Source organism: Haliotis rubra, unplaced genomic scaffold, assembly GCF_003918875.1.
Source record: "Haliotis rubra isolate DU_JTF1 unplaced genomic scaffold, ASM391887v1 Scf97, whole genome shotgun sequence".
In the NCBI taxonomy this organism is placed as follows: domain Eukaryota; kingdom Metazoa; phylum Mollusca; class Gastropoda; order Lepetellida; family Haliotidae; genus Haliotis; species Haliotis rubra.
Window position 1 is genome coordinate 1,055,595 of NW_025767712.1, and position 20,322 is coordinate 1,075,916.

General features: G+C 35.9%; 1 protein-coding gene across 1 annotated transcript in view; it reads right to left on the reverse strand.

Moving 5' to 3' along the window:
* Nucleotides 1–20,322, reverse strand: part of LOC124265281 — a 150,263-nt gene that overhangs the window by 61,204 nt on the left and 68,737 nt on the right. Inside the window, 11 exon segments of the mRNA XM_046700071.1 lie at nucleotides 1,317–1,895; nucleotides 2,227–2,265; nucleotides 2,984–3,562; nucleotides 4,100–4,192; nucleotides 8,848–9,426; nucleotides 11,827–12,405; nucleotides 13,858–13,947; nucleotides 15,705–16,289; nucleotides 17,990–18,034; nucleotides 19,443–19,738; nucleotides 19,740–20,013. Coding sequence (XP_046556027.1) covers nucleotides 1,317–1,895; nucleotides 2,227–2,265; nucleotides 2,984–3,562; nucleotides 4,100–4,192; nucleotides 8,848–9,426; nucleotides 11,827–12,405; nucleotides 13,858–13,947; nucleotides 15,705–16,289; nucleotides 17,990–18,034; nucleotides 19,443–19,738; nucleotides 19,740–20,013 — 3,738 coding nt within the window.

The window sequence follows — 20,322 nt, forward strand, 5'->3', positions numbered from 1 at the left end:
TTTTGAGACCACTCCACCGCATTGTGACTGGGCTGGAACACTGCCTCCATCAGGTCACAGTAAACCAGTAACCTGTGTCTGTGCTGTATACCTCTGACTGTTTAGACATTGAGGTACAAGCACAAATGGTCCATGAGGATACCATGTCCCTTAACATACAACACCCGACTATGAAAATATCACATCCACTGACAAACAGCACAGAAGGACCATAATGATATCATCTTCCTTGACATACAGCACAGGAGGACCCTGAAGACATCATGTACATTGACATGCAGCACAGGACCATGAACATATCACATCTATTGACATACAGCACAGAAGGATAAAACAATTACCTACAGTACAGAAGGACCATGAGGATATCCTGTTCCTTAACACACAGCACAGAAGAAGGATTATAAGAATCTCATAATCCTTTTCCTACACCTCAGGACCATGAGGATACCATGTTCCTTGGTACACAGTACAAGAAGGACCATTAGGAGACCATGTACATTGACGCACAGTACATGGAGGACAGTACAAGGAGGATCATGAGGATATCATGTTCCTTGACACACAGTACAAGGAGGATCATGAGGATATCATGTTCCTTGACACACAGTACAAGGAGGACCATGAGGATATCATGTTCCTTGACACACAGTACAAGGAGGACCATGAGGATATCATGTTCCTTGACACACAACACAATAGGATCATTAGAATATCATAATCCTTTACCTACAGCACAGGACCATGAAGATATCATGTTACTTGGCACAGAGTATAAGGATGTCCTAATCCTTTACTACACCAAAGGAGGCCATGAGGATGTCATGTCTCTTGACATAGAATAAAGCTGTTCCCATACAGCAAAGGTGGGCCAAAATGATACTATTTTTCTTGATGTGTAAACATGTAATGATGCTGAATCATAAATAGCATGCTTACTTCACATGCATGAAAAACGAATCTGTGTGAATGATTTGTATATCTGATACAGCCAATTCCTCCAATGCTCACAACACTCAACACACAAATTGAATATGATGAAAATACACTTATGATTAACATGGGGTACATGTAAAAACAACAAATGAAAAAGAAAAGGAAAAAAGATGGTAATGGAATCCATTATGATTTCTCTTATCACACAAATTAATGTCATGTAAATCATTGAATATATGTATATATAATCAAGTTATAATTTATAATTTTCACACTGAGAGAGACAATGCACAAAGAAAAACCTTTCAGTTGTATAAATATGTTTTTCAAATACTTGTTACAATTTTTGCTTGCAATAATTAAGAAGAAAGCATACTTACTTTCACAGTCACCCTGCAGAGACTGGAATACAATTTGTCTCATCTGTTTTAATTCATTGAAATCATTTACAGTGAATCTGTTCTTCTCTATCGGTCGTGATGCAATACCATCCACTTCTTTGGTATCTTTCAAACCAATACCGATCACGTATATATGAATTCCCTGATCTCGTGATTTCACAGCCTCTGGAATTGTTCTTCTGGAATTGATATTGGACACACCATCAGTAATGAGAATACAGACATTATCAACGTCAGGTCGATCTCCTGTTGCCGGTGTGAACATCTGAGTCCTCATTACATTTATTCCTCCATAGGTGTTGGTACTTCCGTACATATAGGGTATTGCATCAATAGCTTTGTAAACCCCTTTCTTGTCTGCTATATATTCACTCATCTGGAACTGGATGGCAACTTTGGTACTGTAGATGACAATACCAACTCTGACATTGTCGTTCTTGATATCAGCCAAAAAGAGGAAAAACTTCAAGAAATCTTGTATAAGGTTGAAGTTTGGCTCTGTGACACTGGTAGAAGTATCCACGACGAAAACTAGATCCATTCTGTCCCCAGGGCACTCTGAAACAAAGTATTACAATTCAATATGATTATTAATCACTGTATCTGATGTCATTTTATTGAAAATTAATCTTCAAATATTATTTAAAAACTTATCTTTATTTTCATTAAGAGGCAAGAATTATTGCAATCATTTTTAGATAATGATAAACCTTGTATTGCACAAGGTCAGATATACTCAGAGAGGCAATAATTGTACTGAAGGATAAACAAGATCACTTATCTCAACATCAGTTCCGAATATAGCCCATGACAGTGGTAATTTTCAAGATCACGGAATTATTCGAACTGGCTTGATACCTATGATCAGTGAACTGAGATAATGCCTCACCTTTAGGTGTCGTTACTGGAGGAGGAGGCACCGTTGTAACTGAAGCATATGCATTGTGTAAATGTTATGTGGAGGTAGAACATCATCAAGGCTTAAACATACCAGGCAATATTTCAGCACTTCAAACAGATTAGGATAAAACTGGTCCCAAATGATAAAGCATTGAATGTAATCATGCAGCTACAATATATTCTGTATTTAGCAGAAAGGGGATGTCAGAGTGTCCTTCTCTACTACATGTATCATAAAACTACATCCAACTGCTCACATTCTGACACACAATGATCTAAGGACATCCAACTAAAGGTCAACTTAGAATCACATTTAGCAAACTTTGATAAACTAATGAAATGACTTACATGAAGTCAACATCAGCAAATTATAAATCAGCTTTCTTGAGTTTGAAGGCTTTATGTTTTCAAGATCATGCTTTTCAAAATTCAAAATATGAAAACAGAAAAAAATATACAAATCTGGAATGTTTAACAGATGGAATTTGTCAGTAGATAGAAGCTTCATCCATGTGTAATTATTTCACTTGTTCATATATCAACTACCATTGTTGTTGTCTCCAGCCTATGTCTTCCAATAGGTACACATTCATGGTCCAAAAGTAAATTGAAACTTATTTTGCAATAAAAATGGCAGGAGAGGTGGGTGCAAAAGATGAGTATGAAAGTATGACTTACTAAATAATATTTCAGACGTACACATCTGTGGATTGACAAGCATTTTTACAAAACAATTAAGCACTTACCCCCACAATCTTTATTGAGGGAATCAAACACTTGACTCCTCATCTGTTTTAAGTCAGTGAAATCTTCCACAGTAAATCTGTTTTCTTCTAATGGGGGTGTGGCGATTCCATCAATTTCCCGTGTGTCTTTTATACCAATACCAATAACATAGATGTGGATGTTCTGATCTCGAGCATTTACAGCTTCTGGAATTGTTCTTCTGGCATTGATATTGGAGACACCATCAGTAATTAGAATACAGACATTGTTAACATCAGGTCGGTCTCCTGTTGCTGGTGTAAACATCTGAGTCCTCATTACATTTAGTCCACCATAGGTGTTAGTACTTCCATACATATAGGGTATTGCATCAATACCTTTGTAAACACCTCTCTTGTCTGCTATATATTCATTCATCTGGAACTGGATGGCCACTTTGGTACTGTAGATGACAATACCAACTCTAACTTGGTCACCATCAATATCAGCAGCGAAGAGGAAGAACTTCAAGAAATCTTGTATGAGTCTGAAGTTGGGTTCTGTGACACTGGTGGAGGTATCCAGGACAAATACAAGATCCATCCTCTGTCCAGGACAAACTGTTTAACACATGAGAAATGACCATATTGAGTCAGCTCAATGTTTTAATCACTTAGCACAATTTCGATGTGAACATTTGGGACTATATATTTGGATTGGTAAAATCAAAGCAAGGAAATCTCAGGAGTTTTAACTTTAGCTTCAGGTATACTGATGGTCAAGGATGGTCAAATAACAAATTTCAGTCAACTGATTTACCATCTGAACTAGAAATAAAGGAGACCATTGAAAATGCATCATCTATTTCCTATTTCCATCTAAGCCAAAAACTTCCGATTGACAAAAACTCTCAATAATATTATATGACAATGGGAATGGCTTCAATTGTACAATAGTCAATATTCCAGCAGCTCTTACCTTTTGTCTGCTTTTAAAAACTGTTGAGAGACAATTAATCTTGCTCTTTCCACAAACATTTCAAAAGTTTGTTACTTTTTATTTATATATCATAGGTTGCAAATGTACATACCACTGGAATTATTCATTGTGTTTGGCCATATTACAAATTGTCTAAAAATACCAATAAATGTCTTTACCTATCTTTGGTTGAGTAGTGGTTGTTGTAGTTGTAGTGGTGGTTGTTGTGGTTGTTGTGGTCGTAGTTGTGGTTGTAGGAGGGGCAGGTGTGGCTGAAATTTAAATGCATACATTTCACAACCATAAAGTCATGTACAATCTATTTCACACAAACCTTAATCTAGGAATATTATCTACAACAGTATATATCTGTTCTGGATTGTCACACTGCATTCACAAGATCTGTTTTGTTGGAACTTACAATGGAAAACAAATGAACCAAAATATAGGCATTTCATGTCTCTGAACAAGAATATATTGGGTAAATGAAAGGAAAATCCTGTCATACAAGGGGAGGCTGAAATATTCAATGCATAAATATCATGAAGGAAAACCAAGTTCTATGGATAGTCAACTTCTTTATTTAAATGAATACAACATTTCGGTGTAGATACTAACACCGTTAACATCATTTACTTGATAACGATGTTAGTATCTATGCCAAAATGTCACATTCATTGCAATAAAGAAGTTGACTATCCATAGAACTTGGTTTTCCTTCCTCTCAAAGAAGATATATATCATGGACTGCGCTGGTGGCTGTCAATCATTTTAGAACATAGTCCCATTCCAGCTCTATACATTTCTCCTACTGAGGCTGGAGTGCCTGGATCCCAGTGGAATAGAGAGCTTCTTCCTAGTGCTGTAAAAGTTTTCCACAGGAGAAATGACATCATCATCATTTACATAATGCTTGCTGGACAGGTCCCTCTTCAAACTTTGGAAGAGGCAGAAAATGATTAACTTTGTAAGTTGTTCAATGACTTCAATACCACAATCATACATTGCAACCGAGGCAACAATAGACTTGTGCACAGGTGTATTTTACTGTTGGAGCATAATACTGGCCATTAATAGTTTGACTAATATGGAGGATGTCCTGATTAATTCCTTAGTAATCTCAGAAAACGGACATCATAGCCTTGCCAGATAACAGACATAAGATGTTTCCACTGTTTTGACAGTTCAGTCTCTGGTTGATAATGGTGAACCAGACACATTCATAGTCACAAATCACTAAACAGCATCAGTTGGTCTGCTTCAAAACAATGTAAATGCTCACAAGATATGCTGAGTATTTCTGTTCATGAGCCAGTAGCCCAGTGTTTTGAAACATTTGCCATTAACAGTTCATTCCGCGGAATGTTCTCAAATATGCCATGAGAGATGACTACTGTGAAGGTGATGTGATGAATGATGTGTTCTTGATCATCTATAATAATATCATGTTTGTTAATAAAATGCTCCTTTATGGTTGCAGTTGAATGTCTTCCAAATTTGTCCATTTCCAAAAATGAGAATACCTTGTCTTTTTCATGCTAGGAGAATTATCTTGCCCCTTTATGTAATTGGTATGAATAATATGAGTATGTATAAATGGAAAAAATTATATGTAATACATGAAAATAGTAAAGGGTGAAGTGCAATTTATAGTAAAGATCAGACATTTCAGCCAACCCTTGTAAATCAGAACAATAATTTCTACATTATAGACTTAACATAATGATTATTTTGTCAAATGCATCACTGCACTGAGAGAGCCTAGTACACTGCTTTATACATGCATATGCATCCATCACTCTCATCCAAAAGATAAGGCACATCACTGTCAGGAGCCTTAAAAGTGGGTCAACCAAAGCAAGACATTTTCACATTCCTTAAAGGTCACATGCAACGTAAAACACAACTTTGCAGATTCCGATACCTTTCGGTATGGACTTACCGAAACAAATCATCAAAAATGCAAATTCAACTTATAAAGTTGAAAAATAACGCGATGAAAAAACCCGTGCGAAATCGTAGTTCAAACGATTCACTAACTTTCCCCAAGCGCTTGGGGGAATTGAAGTGGTTTCAACAGCTGGGCTGCGCTCATAGCACATGCGCAGTGAAATAGGTTCGCGGAGCTTGGAAGCGGGTTGTCCGGTGAATATTCTGTGATGGCTTTGGTGTGAGCTATTTTTCTAATGTTTTGTTGATATTTCACAGGCACGAGCTTTTAATATGTTATTACAGTAGATTACCGATTTAACTGTTTATATAATTTCATTTGTCTATTTCACCACACGTTCTTCTTACCGAAAGTGACTTTCTCAGTTCAATACTTAAAAGTAATGTCATTATTTAGCGTCGACAGAATTTCTAACTGTGATATAGATATGTCGTTGTCACAGACAAAACTTAATGTCTGTTTTATTGGCACCTATGTGTCTGCCTGCCCGTCTGCTAATGACAATATTCAATACACAATTTCAATCACTGACCACATGCAATTTGAACACCTATCAGGCTATACACCATAAACAAAAAGCATTGATTAATGGCCCGAGGTCGGTCTCTGTCACTCATTATATAATTACACAGGCAGGAAGGTGTGATACTTGTACACTTGACATGTTATGATGTCTGTTGATTGCAAAATGTTATACACACAAAATGAGCATGTATTTACAAAACCCAACATCTCTATATATACACACACAATAAGCCATGAGGGAATGTGCAAAACAACCAGCCGTTACACTTGAGTGCACACCCACCAGCTCTGACTGGGTTCGGTACCCCGGCTGCTTCGTTTCTAGGGAAGAAAACCCAAGTACAAAGTATTGCACTTTTGATTTGCGATTGTACGCTTATAATTTTGTTTTTATGTTTTTTCATACCCAGCAATGTATATTATATGTCATGAATAAGTGATAATTTTCTTTTAATTATGTTTGATTTTTTGGTTGCATGTGACCTTTAAGGAATACTGATATCTTGAATTGTTTTAAAGATATCTTGAATGAAAATAGAGATATCTTGAATTGAACTGAGAATATCTTAAAATGATTTAAAGATATCTCAAATAGAGATAATTATAGATATCTGCAATAAAATCCATGACATCTTGACAAGAATTAAGGATATAATGAAGCATATAAATGACAAAATTGCTGATATCTTAAAGCTTAGATGCAACCAAAAATATAAACATAATTAAAGCACAATTATCATTTATTTGTGACATATAATATACACTGCTGATTATGAAAAATAAATAAACAAAATTATAAGCGTACAATCGCAAATCAAAAGTGCAATATTCAGAGCGTGTGGGCATGCACTCAAGTGTAACGAGGACTTTCATTGGCTGGTTCCTTTGCCGGTACACTAAGGGCTCTTTGAGTGTGTATAGAGATGTTGGGTTTTGTAAATACTTGCTAATTTTTTGTGTATAACATTTTGCAGTCAACAGACATCATAACATGTCATGTGTACAAGTATCACACCTGCCTGTCTGTGTAATTACATAATGTAACAGAGACAGAACCCAGGTGCACAAGCCATAAATCAATGCGTTTTGTTTATGGTGTAGAGCCTGATAGGTTTTAAGTTCAAATTGCATGTGGTCAGTCATCGAAGTTGTGTATTGCATATTGTCATTAACAGACAGGCAGACACATAGGTGTCAATAAAAAAGACATTGAGTTTTGTCTGTGACAAAGGCATATCTATATCACAGTAAAAAATTCTGACAATGCTAAATAATGACGTTGCTTTCAAGTATTGAACTGAGAAAATGACTTGGTAAGAAGAACGTGTGGTGAAATAGTCAAATGAAATTATATAACTACTGTCACAACATATGAAAAGCTTTCATCGCGTTATTTTTCAACTTTATAACTTGAATTTGCATTTTTGATCATTTGTTACTGTAAGTCCATACCGAAAGGTATCAGAATCTGCAAAGTTGTGTTTTGCATTGCATGTGACCTTTAATATTGGATTTAAGTATATCAGTATAGAATTTAAAATTCATGTTTTAATGATATCTGTAATTCAGTTCCTGATATCTTGCAATTAAATACAGATATCTTAAATTAATTGACAACATCTTGAATTGAATTTGAGATACAAATGTATCTTGAAATAAATTAAAGAAATCTCAAATCAGTAATGAGAAATTATTGATATCTTAATTGTTTTAAAGATATCTTGAATACAAAGAGAGATATATTGAATGTAACTGGAGATATCTTAAAATAAATTAATGATATATTGAACAGAGATAAGTTTTGCCATTCTTTCCCGTAACTTGTATTACAGATATCAATAATTGATTTTCGATATTGATAATTGCCAGAATTGAAGATGTTTGTAACTGAATTAAAGATATCTGCAATGTGTTTGTGGTTATGTATAACTAATTTCAAGATATCTTGCATGGAATTTAAGATATCTTCAATCTATTTCTAATATAATTATGTACCATATTGGATAAATATTTTCTTGATATCTCAGTAACATTTTCTGATATCAGAAATTTTATTTTGGACATCAGAAATTAATTAAATATTTCGTCAATTATTTTCGGATATCTTCAGTACATTATCTTTAAATATAATGCAGATATCAAAAACAATTGAAGATATCAGTAATTTCTTAATAAATGTGAAAACAACTTACTCAATCAACTAATCCAGTCAGTTAGGTCATAAATGAATAAGGATAAGTTATTAAGTGTTAAATCAAAATAACTATCATCTGCGATGAACATGGTGGGGTATACAGGAATGGAGTTTGTCCATCTATCAGTCTGTCCATATGCATCTCAGTGGGATAAATATGAAAAACTGTTAAGGTTAGAGGAATGATATTACACACAGATGCCAGTACTCATGATTCAAATGAGTTTGACAACTGGTGTCATAAATTACAAACTTACTGTCACAGTCCTTATTAAGGGAATCAAAGACTTTGTTCCGCATGTTCTTCAAATCACTGAAATCTTCTACAGTAAATCTGTTTTCTTCTAGAGGTGGCGTAGCAATACCATCAATTTCCCGTGTGTCTTTTATACCAATACCAATAACATAGATGTGGATGTTCTGATCTCGAGCCTTTGCAGCTTCTGGGATTGTTCTTCTGGCATTGATATTGGACACACCATCAGTCACAAGAATACAGACATTCTGCACATCAGGTCGGTCTCCTGTTGCTGGTGTAAACATCTGAGTTCTCATTACATTTAGTCCACCATAGGTGTTGGTACTGCCGTACATATAGGGTATTGCATCAATAGCTTTGTAAACACCTCTCTTATCTCCAATATATTCACTCATCTGGAACTGGATGGCTACTTTGGTACTGTAGATGACAATGCCAACTCTAACTTGGTCATTATCAATATCAGCAGTGTAGAGGAAGAACTTCAAGAAATCTTGAATGAGTCTGAAGTTGGGTTCTGTGACACTGGTGGAGGTATCCAGGATAAATACAAGATCCATAGTCTGGCCAAGACAAGCTGCAAACAAATGTTGATCAACTCAGTGACATTATCAGAACATATCTGGGTAAACACATGACACGTTAATAACAAAGAATTCATCTTTTAACTCCTTTTTGGATATGAACTGGTACCATCCATCCCTTTCAGTATATGGTTATATGGCCTTTCTTATACAAGATCGTACATTATGGCCTTTCTTATACAAGATCGTACATGACTTGTCTACAAAATGAAATGTGTTAGAATAATCTACAAACCAAACTCAAAACAAGTTTTAGGAACAAATGTCCTTCTTTACACTGACTTTTGTGCTTATTATCAATCTATTGTGATCAGGCACTGATTTTCATTGTGGGAGGAGTTGTTTATGCTAAGGCCTGTTGTGTGCTGGATACCATATTTAGTCTGTGCTGAAGTTGTTTCAGTAAACCAACCTGACATTCTAGGGAGGTTATGAAGGACTGCATCTATTTATCCAATATATTAAATTTCCATCAATATATATATATGTATATATTTCAGCCATTACTCAGTACACAACTCAAACATATAAGCCACAATGCTGAACTTCAGCTGAATTATGAAAATATGATATTCCACTTCCACTATAGGAAGCTACATCAGCTTGCAAGTAAAAGCAAACACAGTGCAAAAGAAAAAAACAGAAAGAAACTACATGTACACCATATTTTAGTATAAGAAGTACACCATCATAATCTACAACACTGAAGATGTCAGTCATTACGCGTTGACCAACCTGCAAGCTATTTTTAATGCTTATAATTCACACGAGGTTATTGCTTTCCTTGTGGTTCTTGAGAAAATGACTGTAAGACTTTCGGTAAACTTATATTCCATAAAATATTTTAAAAAACAAACATATTCATATCAAGTGTATGTCACATTTCAGCTTCAACAGTCGGGTAGTACCAAAGGACACCCAGTTTAGCACATGGTAAACCTGCAAAGCTTAATCCACTGAAACGGTCTATGTCAGGGTCAGTGTGGATGACAAGGTCACTAAACTTCTAAGCAGTCCATTGCATTGAGACATCTCTTTTCTAAGAATTGAAGGCCCTTGCCCATGCTATGACTGCCTCAGCAGAGAGTATGCTGGCTTTCACCAATTGTTTCACAAATACTTTCTCTTTACCACAAGGTGTAGAGTGGTAAGTTTTTGCCTTGAACATCATTTTTGCAAAGCATTATATCACTTCTCACTAATGTACAAAGACATTGAAGATGAAATGTGGCAGCAGGTGCGTGTGCATTGGGGTTTAAGATATACTTTTCCAGTTTTGCACCTTCTATGACACTTTTTCAATGAAAGCAATTTCACTGTGAAAAACAGCAACTAAAATGCTGTAAAGGTGCCAAAGGATGAATAAAGGTTGGAATTCATTATATCCCCCTATTACAGAAAACATGACCACTACTTGCTACAGATACTGGCATGGCTAATTCTTTTACATTTTGAAGAGATTGAAGATGAATGGGCCTTTTAATATGGCTGCTATGGGTATGATGGTTATGATAATGGTCATGTTTTACTTGCCAAGATTTTAATGTGCACGAAATGCTGATTTCTTGTACATTTTTCTTGAATTAAGCTTCTATTTTTTTTGTTCAGTGGTTAAGAAAGGAAAGTGGTACAACCCCTGGCTTATGTGCATGCCATAAGCTCAACTGGTGTACAGCCACGAATTCTGAAAACTTTCCAAATCTTTGTTTGACATTTTTTTTTCATAGTTAATCCTGATGAAACGTACTCAGACACATCGACAACAAATACCAAATATCTTCATATATGTGGAGTAAATATTAAAGTGTTGTTATCTTAAGTTTCTTTCACATATTGCTAGTTTAATTACTTACCTTTAGGTGATGGTTTAGGGGGGAGGTAGAGTTGTCACTGAAACTGAATTTGAAATGTCAAACTGAATAACATGATGAACATCTTATTGTTTCAATCATGATAACACCAAGAGTGTGAGAACATTGTTCAACACTTCAGTCAGCAACATTACAGTCATATCAAGTCAACCTAAATACAATTTAGTCATGGAAACCAGTATCCGAAAGCTAAAATAAACAGATGCCTTTATTGCATGATGACATGCAGTTAGCTAAACAAGAGACTGAGAGTCTGACCACTCCATCTTCCCTAGTCAGCTGAAATGATCATGAGGACATATTTTCTTGGAAGTTGATATGAGGGCCCTAACTTTCTCACAGGTGGAGTCATGGGAAACCCGCATTAGTATTTGTATTCCCGGCACTGTGTATGGAGAAGCTTTACTGAACGACTGATTATGCTCTGTGTTGATGTTCTATAATAAAATTTCAGACTTACACATCTGTTGAAGCTTGCTTACACATCTGGTGAAGCATTTTCACAAAAACATTAATACTTACCCCCACAACCTTTATTGAGGGATTCAAACACTTGATTCCTCATCACCTTCAAGTCACTGAAATCAGTGACAGTAAATCTGTTTTCTTCTAGAGGAGGTGTGGCAATTCCATCAATTTCTTTGGTGTCTGTCAGACCAATACCAATGACGTAGACATGGATTCCCTGAGCTCTCACTTTTTTAGCTTCAGGCTGTACTCTTCTGGAATTTATGTTGGACACACCATCAGTGATGAGAATACAGACATTGTGCACATCAGGTCGGTCTCCAGTTGCTGGTGTAAACATCTGAGTCCTCATTATGTTTAGTCCACCATAGGTGTTAGTACTGCCAAACATGTATGGTATTCTGTCAATGGCTCTGTAAACACCTCTCTTGTCAGCTATATATTCACTCATCTGGAACTGGATGGCCACTTTGGTACTGTAGATGACAATACCAACTCTTACTTGGTCACCATCAATATCAGCCTTAAAGAGGAAAAACTTCAAGAAGTCCTGTATGAGTCTGAAGTTGGGTTCTGTGACACTGGTGGAGGTATCCAGGATAAAAACGAGATCCATTCTCTGGCCAGGACAATCTGTAATTTGAAGGGATAAAGTGAGTGATATAAAGTGAAGATACTGGTTACACATTCTTGAAGTTATATGGATACACAGGTAATGGTTGCAATTATGGTTCAGGTCCAGAGTCTCAAGTGCAAGAAAAGCTAGATATTTAATGCAAGACCAGCTGACCATTGGAAAATTGTCTTTAAACTGTAATGTCCATGTTCAAGAATATACTGTTTAACAAAAAATAGTTCTATGGTACTGAAACTCGCCAGAATATGTAGTCTCAACACTTTAAACGACTGACACTTAAAACAGGATGATGGCAGCAATGACATTCCAAAACATCCTGTGTTAAAGCACTGAAGTCCAACAAACTTACCAAAGCTGAGAATTTAACATAACAATGCTGCCAAAGTTGAGTTCCTTCATGATGACTATTTTATTGGAGGGCCTTTTGCCAAATGTGTCCTTTGAGATGACTAAGAGCATAGTCAAAGCGAAGTAAATAATACAATATTGCAAAAGAAAACTCAACAAATAAGTTTAATCTTAAACAAAAATACCCCAACCAACCAACAAACCTAGGAGCAAGTGAAGGTAAACATATATTTTGAACCCCACTCACTATTTTGAAAAAGAAACTGTTTGAGTAATGGCCATAAACAGGATCACCAAAATGGCTGCCTAGGTTACCATCAAAATCAAATTTCAACACCATGAACACATCACTGTGTCACTGGTGGGAACAAGTATGCAGAGGTTTGGAGTCATTTGTACACTGGGTGATGTTTAAGATGGTTGATGCATGATTTCTTGCATTTTCAAGCTTGGCTGCCATCAGGCATATATATATCCAATAAAGTTAAATTTACTTGGATCTTGATAGGATGATCATCTCACATTCCCTTTAGGTCTTTTTCTTAAATGTTTCATTTTGAAATAAAACATGGATGTCTAATGGCCATTTTACACAATTTCAGCTAAACCCATCAAACCATGTTTAGGTGAGGTGAGGTGAGGTGAGGTGAAATTGGGGTTAACGTCGTGCTTGAGAATATTTCGCTCATATGACGACGTGCATATGTGTGTGGGTGTATGTGCGGCTGCTTGCACTAGCCCAGACTGAAGCTGGTTTTATAGTGCTAGCCCACTGAGATACCATGCCGCAGTGAAGCCTGAATACCCCACTCAGACACATTATACTGATCCGAGCCAACCAGTCCTTGTTTTACCCATAAATGCCGAGCGCCAGGCAGGGACCAACAAGTACCATATTTTAACGTCTTTTGGTATGACGCGGTCGGGGATTGAACCCGCGACCTTCCGCTCTCCGGGCGGACGGAGGCGGTCAAACCATGTTTAGAGAAGTAGTTGAAACTAACAATGACATGAGCTCAGGTAGGTTTTCATGCCAGCTGAGGTAAATCTACATCACCAGTATATTTATTAGTCAACCATATTCAACAAGTTTATCTAACCTGGAGGTGGAGCAGTAGTTGTGGTCGTAGTAGTGGTTGTAGTAGTGGTTGTAGTAGTGGTTGTTGTTGTAGTTGTTGATGTTGTAGTTGCTGAAATAGGAGAAAATTAAGTACAATAACACTGAAGACATTCACATGAAAAAACACATTTAGCTTAAATCCAGTTCAGTAAATGTGTGACCTGTGTCAATAAGTTCCTGCCTAGGCTGGGTGCAATTCTAGAAGTGCCGAATGAGAACTGATCTTTAATGTTTCTCACCACAAGCTGTTCTTTATCACATATTCAATAGTGAGGGTTCCAAAGGTTGATGAAGACACTGAAATAATGTTTTGCTCTAGAAACTGGTTCTCTCTGTACCTTAGGAAAGGCCAACACTGGATTATAGAAATACGCAAACAGAAAAACAAATATTCAAATTGGACCACTTCACCATTAGATTGATATTGGTACAAAGTATCAGTTAGGAGGATTACTTCTGGTTACTTGCATTATCAGGCTGCACTTGGCTCCTTTTTGAGTTACTATAGGTTCTATCTGCAGTTATGTAATAGAAGAGACAGCTTCAAACTGGCTTAAATAACATCAAAGATAGGCACTTTAGACATTGTCAAAAATATATAAATATTGGTGCATAAACACTAGCAACTTATAGTCAAATATGAAATATAAATGAAAATAACAATGTTTCTTAATAATGTTTCTGGACTAAAGGTGGATACATAGACTTGAGTAAGCTGCTGCTCCTGTTTTCCAACTTTACTGCTTTTTACCCAAAGCTCCCCAAATCTTAACATACCATGAACAATGTAATTCCATTCCAAACACTTCCATTCCATCCTAATACTGCCACACCTCTACTTTAAACAACTTTCCAAAATATAACAATTACACATTATATCAGTAAAGATTTAGCCACTGAACAGGAATAAAACAATCATCATGGTGGCTCCAGAGATTAGATTCAAGGACTTAACAAACCCCTTCCCCATCTCCTGAAATACACAACCAGTACAATTAAATGCTCGACACTTTGTCATAAAGAACATTAATCAAGCATGATAAACGTATCTCCAAACAGACTGACACACAAAGATTTTGTTCACATTGACCTTCATTGGAAAATCATTCCAAATACATGTACATGATATTATATGTTTAAATCAGCTACATACACACCATCATTATATCAGTTATCATGTGTTTATGTTAAGAAAAGATGTGTGTAATTTACAAGGTTGTGAGAATAACCTGTCTTATCATATTTAAAAAAATGTCATCACATATGTTCTGGGTCTGATCATTTTTTTCAAGACCTAAATATGTAAAACTCAAAACATGTCAAGAAAAGCCTAAAGTTCTTTAACAATATGTCCATGGTAGATGTCCTCTATTATCAATAATCTTGGTCAATGCTGGCGGGGATAAGGAGGAGGCTTCAGAAACCGATACTCATATGACTGTGTTTTACAAAAACCTGATACAAATCTTAACCAAGATCATTTCAAACAGAGCCCCATCCTGCAGAAGGTATATACTGCACTAAATGCATGGATACTCATTTATAACATTTATGCAAAACATTTTTGCTCTTTAGTGTTTTGTCTATATTGTGACCTTGACCTTTGAATATTCATGACATGTGCAAACAGAATTCCTCAGCACTAGTTGGAAGACATCAATGAAAGAAGAATATCTAACATCAATAATCTTTGCGCAGAAGGCCTAAGAAAATTACATTTCAAATATAACCTTAAATCAGTTCCGTTTCACTGGGCTGTTAGGTATCATTGTCAGTACTAAAGGATGACACATAAATTACAAACAATGTCTGATAAACACAACTTACTGTCACATCCTTTGTTCAAAGACTCAAAAACTTGGTTCCTCATCTTCTTCAAGTCACTGAAATCAGTGACAGTAAATCTGTTTTCTTCTAGAGGAGGTGTGGCAATTCCATCAATTTCTTTTGTGTCTGTCAGACCAATACCTATGACGTAGACATGGATTCCCTGAGCTCTCACTTTTTTAGCTTCAGGCTGTACCCTTCTGGAATTTATGTTGGACACACCATCAGTGATGAGAATACAGACATTGTTTACATCTGGTCGGTCTCCTGTTGCTGGTGTGTACATCTGAGTCCTCATTACATTTAGTCCACCATAGGTGTTGGTACTTCCGTACATATAGGGTATTGCATCAATAGCTTTGTAAACCCCTTTCTTATCTCCAATATATTCACTCATCTGGAACTGGATGGCCACTTTGGTACTGTAGATGACAATACCAACTCTCACTTGGTCATTATCAATATCAGCCTTGAAGAGGAAAAACTTCAAGAAGTCCTGTATAAGGTTGAAGTTTGGTTCTGTGACACTGGTGGAGGTATCCAGGATGAAAACAAGATCCATCCTCTGGCCCAGACATGAACCGTCTGTTTATTCAAATAAAAATAAAATGTTATTGTCTAATTACTGATGTAGGAATTGAACATGGCTGGTATGACATAACTGACAAAAACATGAAAGAGATTGTAGAACAGGTACATTCAAAATACATTTTGTATTACAGGTAGAGTAGTTTATTACAATCACCAAAAGACATAAACATCAAATTAGTTCAGTATTTATGGCAAATTGGAGTGAATAGATTGTAACAAATAGTTCAAGAAATTCACCAAGGAACATAATCCTGAAACAATAAACGAGAACAATGATAAAATGCCCAAATACCATTCATGGTACACATTCATATTGTGCAAATAGATCTACATAACTATCTGGCATTTGAATATCCTCTAAAGTGAATAAAAAGCATAAAGCTTTAAGCATGAGTGCAGGCATGCACAACAATGCAGCACAAATACACTGAAAAAATACACATAAAACAAAAACATCACATTTAACTGCATGATTATCATAGCTTCAAAATTAAGTCCCAAAGGGTGCACAAAACATAATATGAATAAATATCAGTGATTCGAAAAAAATGTTTTTTTATAAAGACTAACTTCATATTCTCATTTAAGTCACATTATGCTTTATCTAAGGATTATTGCCATTTTAGTCACATTATATTGCGTCTAATATTGCTGATGAAGACCCTTGTAGATTGTGTTCCAGAAAAGACTTGAAGATTCAAAAAACAAATTAAAATCCCTACCCCAAGTATACAACAGCAACATATGAAATATTTCCTCTAGCAAATTGTTTGAATTAAGAATAAACCCAAGCAATTGCTGTTTACCAGTGATAGTCCAGTCAGCAAATATATGCTATAAAATGTTGAACCAAGACATCCCACATGAACACGTATGGAAAAACAACAAATAGATACTGAATTAAAATATAAAGAGTCTCATTTGTCTGGAAACATTAAAGGCACAATTTCACACATTTTCAGCAATATTTTGGCTTATATTATATATATTGGGCATATGCATTCACTTTAAAAGTCTTATTATCCCTTACGACCTGCCTGAAATTGATAATTGAAACTTCGAGGCAAAGAGCTTCGAAACAGAGAACACTTGCCATATATGGGATGTAAACAATTGCTCCGTACATTGAAAACTGTTGCACACGTGTTGTCGGTGTTTGCCGAACTGGTTTCAATCACAATCATATATGTTTTTGTCTAGGACTGACTTCTGTCTCCAAAGGAGTTATATGATAATCGTAAAGAGCGCTTCAAGGGACATAACTCTATGGGGTTTGCTTGAATTAATGTTCAGGGCGTGAGAGTTGATTTAATGCAATGTTGCATTAATTCATTTGAACTTTTTAATTTAATATTGTAATCTGAATTTGTAATTTTTTAGGAATAAATTATATGGTAGCTTCCCTGAGTTCTGATAGTATTATTGAGAGAAATGCATTATATAATTTTAGAGAAGTGTGATGTGATATTGTGCCTTTAAAGATATCACAAGTACTTGACTGATGCAAAAATGATGCATATTTGACCAATACAAATTTAAGTAATCTCAGATATTTTGATGTTTGATAATTTCACATAAGGGACTTTCATGTTTTTTGATATGAATAAAATTTGTTTCTTATTAAAATGGTTTAGCATTCATATGTTGTTCCAGACAATTGATTCCCAACAACACAAAAAGTGAATAAATTGAACCTGGTTTTGGAGGGCGTGTTGGTGGAGCCCTGGTGATAGGTGGAGCTGAAACATAAGTATATTATTACACTTAGGCACTAATACTTCCAAGCATTAACATACAAACAAATCCAAAAACTATTTAGCTTGTCTTAAGCTTTGGTTGCCCTTTAGTAACACCTCATCAACAATTCTGACCATTACATTTTCTGGCAATAAACCAAAATTATCACTACCAACATCAATTTACTCTGCCGTAACAAATCATTACCTGTGAAACGGTCAACGTCATGATTTATTTAATTAAGAAATACAGTTCGCTCTACCACCATGTATAGTGTAATAAAGCACACTTTTGCCCTGAACTATTATAGTTAAAGTACAAGGACGCTTGCGCAGGGCTTTTTAGATTAATTTTGAAAGCAGAATCTAAAGTGTTGCATAAACCGAAACATTGATGACTTTTTGTTGACAATTACTACCATGATGACATCTCAGGCATAACCAATTTAGGTCACTTAATTTTACAGAGCCAAATATGTATATTTAGAGAATTTAAGGGAAAGCTTTTATACATAAATTGCTCAGTAATGACCAGAAAACCCTTGTTTAATATGCCTGCACTGGTGGCCATCATGAAAATTATATTCAGTAAGTGAGTGAGTGAGTGAGTTTAGTTTTATGCCGCACTCAGCAATATTCCAGCTATATGGCGGCGGTCTGTAAATAATCGGATCTGGACCAGACAATCCAGGGATCAACAGCATGAACATTGATCTACGCAATTGGGATACGATGACATGTGTCAACCCAGACAGCGAGCCTGACCACCCGATCCCGTTAGTCGCCTCTTACGACAAGCAAGCAAGGGTTACTGAAGATCAATTCTAACCCGGATCTTCACTGGTGAAAAATATATTCAAAATTTTGAACATATTCTGGTGTCTTCATTGGCAGGAAAATGTGTGCGAACTTTCATTGTCACTGGTTCAGTGGGTTCTGAGTAGCCAATGCAGGCATATTAAACAAGCAGTACTGCCATTACAGTGCAATTTTTGTATAAAGGTTTAGCTGATGTTTGTAGAGTAAGGAAATACATGATGATAGAATTGTCAAACTATATAAGTCAAATATACTTCAAATTTGAACTATTGCAAAAACGATCGAACATATATATTGAGCCCCACTACCCTACACATGTACAAAATTCTGTTAATAAATTATTATGATTTTGATGAGATGATAAATACACTGGATGGAGAAACAGGCCATGACGTAACAACATCACTTTACCTTCAGTAAGTAAAATGTACCAAATTCAAATTTCATAGTGAAACAGTTTGAATTAGAGATTATATAGATGTATGCAATTGCTAAGTATCATATCTATCTTACCAGTACATTATGAATTGAAACTGGAGTAGTCTAAAGGGACTTTAGTTACATTTATTTGTAAAGTATCAATAGTTTGTACCTCTCTCCATGTAAGATCCCATGATTCCAGCTAGTCCGTTGAAGTCACTCTCATCGTTGATAAGCCACTGATGTTCATTAATGGGTTGGGTGGTAACACCATCCAACTCATATGTGTTGCCAAGGTGAATACCAACTGTGTATATACCCACCAAGTCATTCTTCAGTCTATTGGCAGCACCCAAAGTCTGTCCTTGGTTCAGACTTTCCTCATTGGCTGTCATCATTACGATATAGTTGCGAGCATTGGGTCTGTCACCATTGCGTGCAGTGAACATGTTTGAGCGTACATAGTCAAAAAGCTTGAGCCAGGTCTGGTCTGCCGCCAGGCCTGTTGTTCATGGAGTTACCAAGTGCATTAACCACATCACTGTTCCATCCATAGTTATTCAAGTTAAAACCGAGACGTGGTCCACCATTTGAAAATGTCATTCCACCCACACGCCAAATTCCATTGTCAATGCTCATTTGAGATGCAAAGTAGGCTGCATAATTTCTCATCCATCCAAAATATCTATCATCAACTGAACCATCCAGCATGAAAATAACATCATATCCTGTGTCCGAGTATCCTGAAAAGAATTGGAAAATGGTGGAATTGCAATGAATACAAATTTCAACGTCCCTGTACTACTTCATATATTTGATACAGACAACATTCCTACAAAAATGTACAGTACACAGTAAAGCAGTCAATTATAACATAATAATATGACAAAACATCTCCACAAAAGTATCAGGAAGAATGAATAAATTAACAAACTGTTTCAATTTACTTTTCCCCCATTTTATTCATCTTTTCAAAGGGAGGTTACTCTAAATTATAGCTATATCCCCTGTCAGGTGGGGTTTCCAGATTTTGTAAGATTATTGAAATGTTT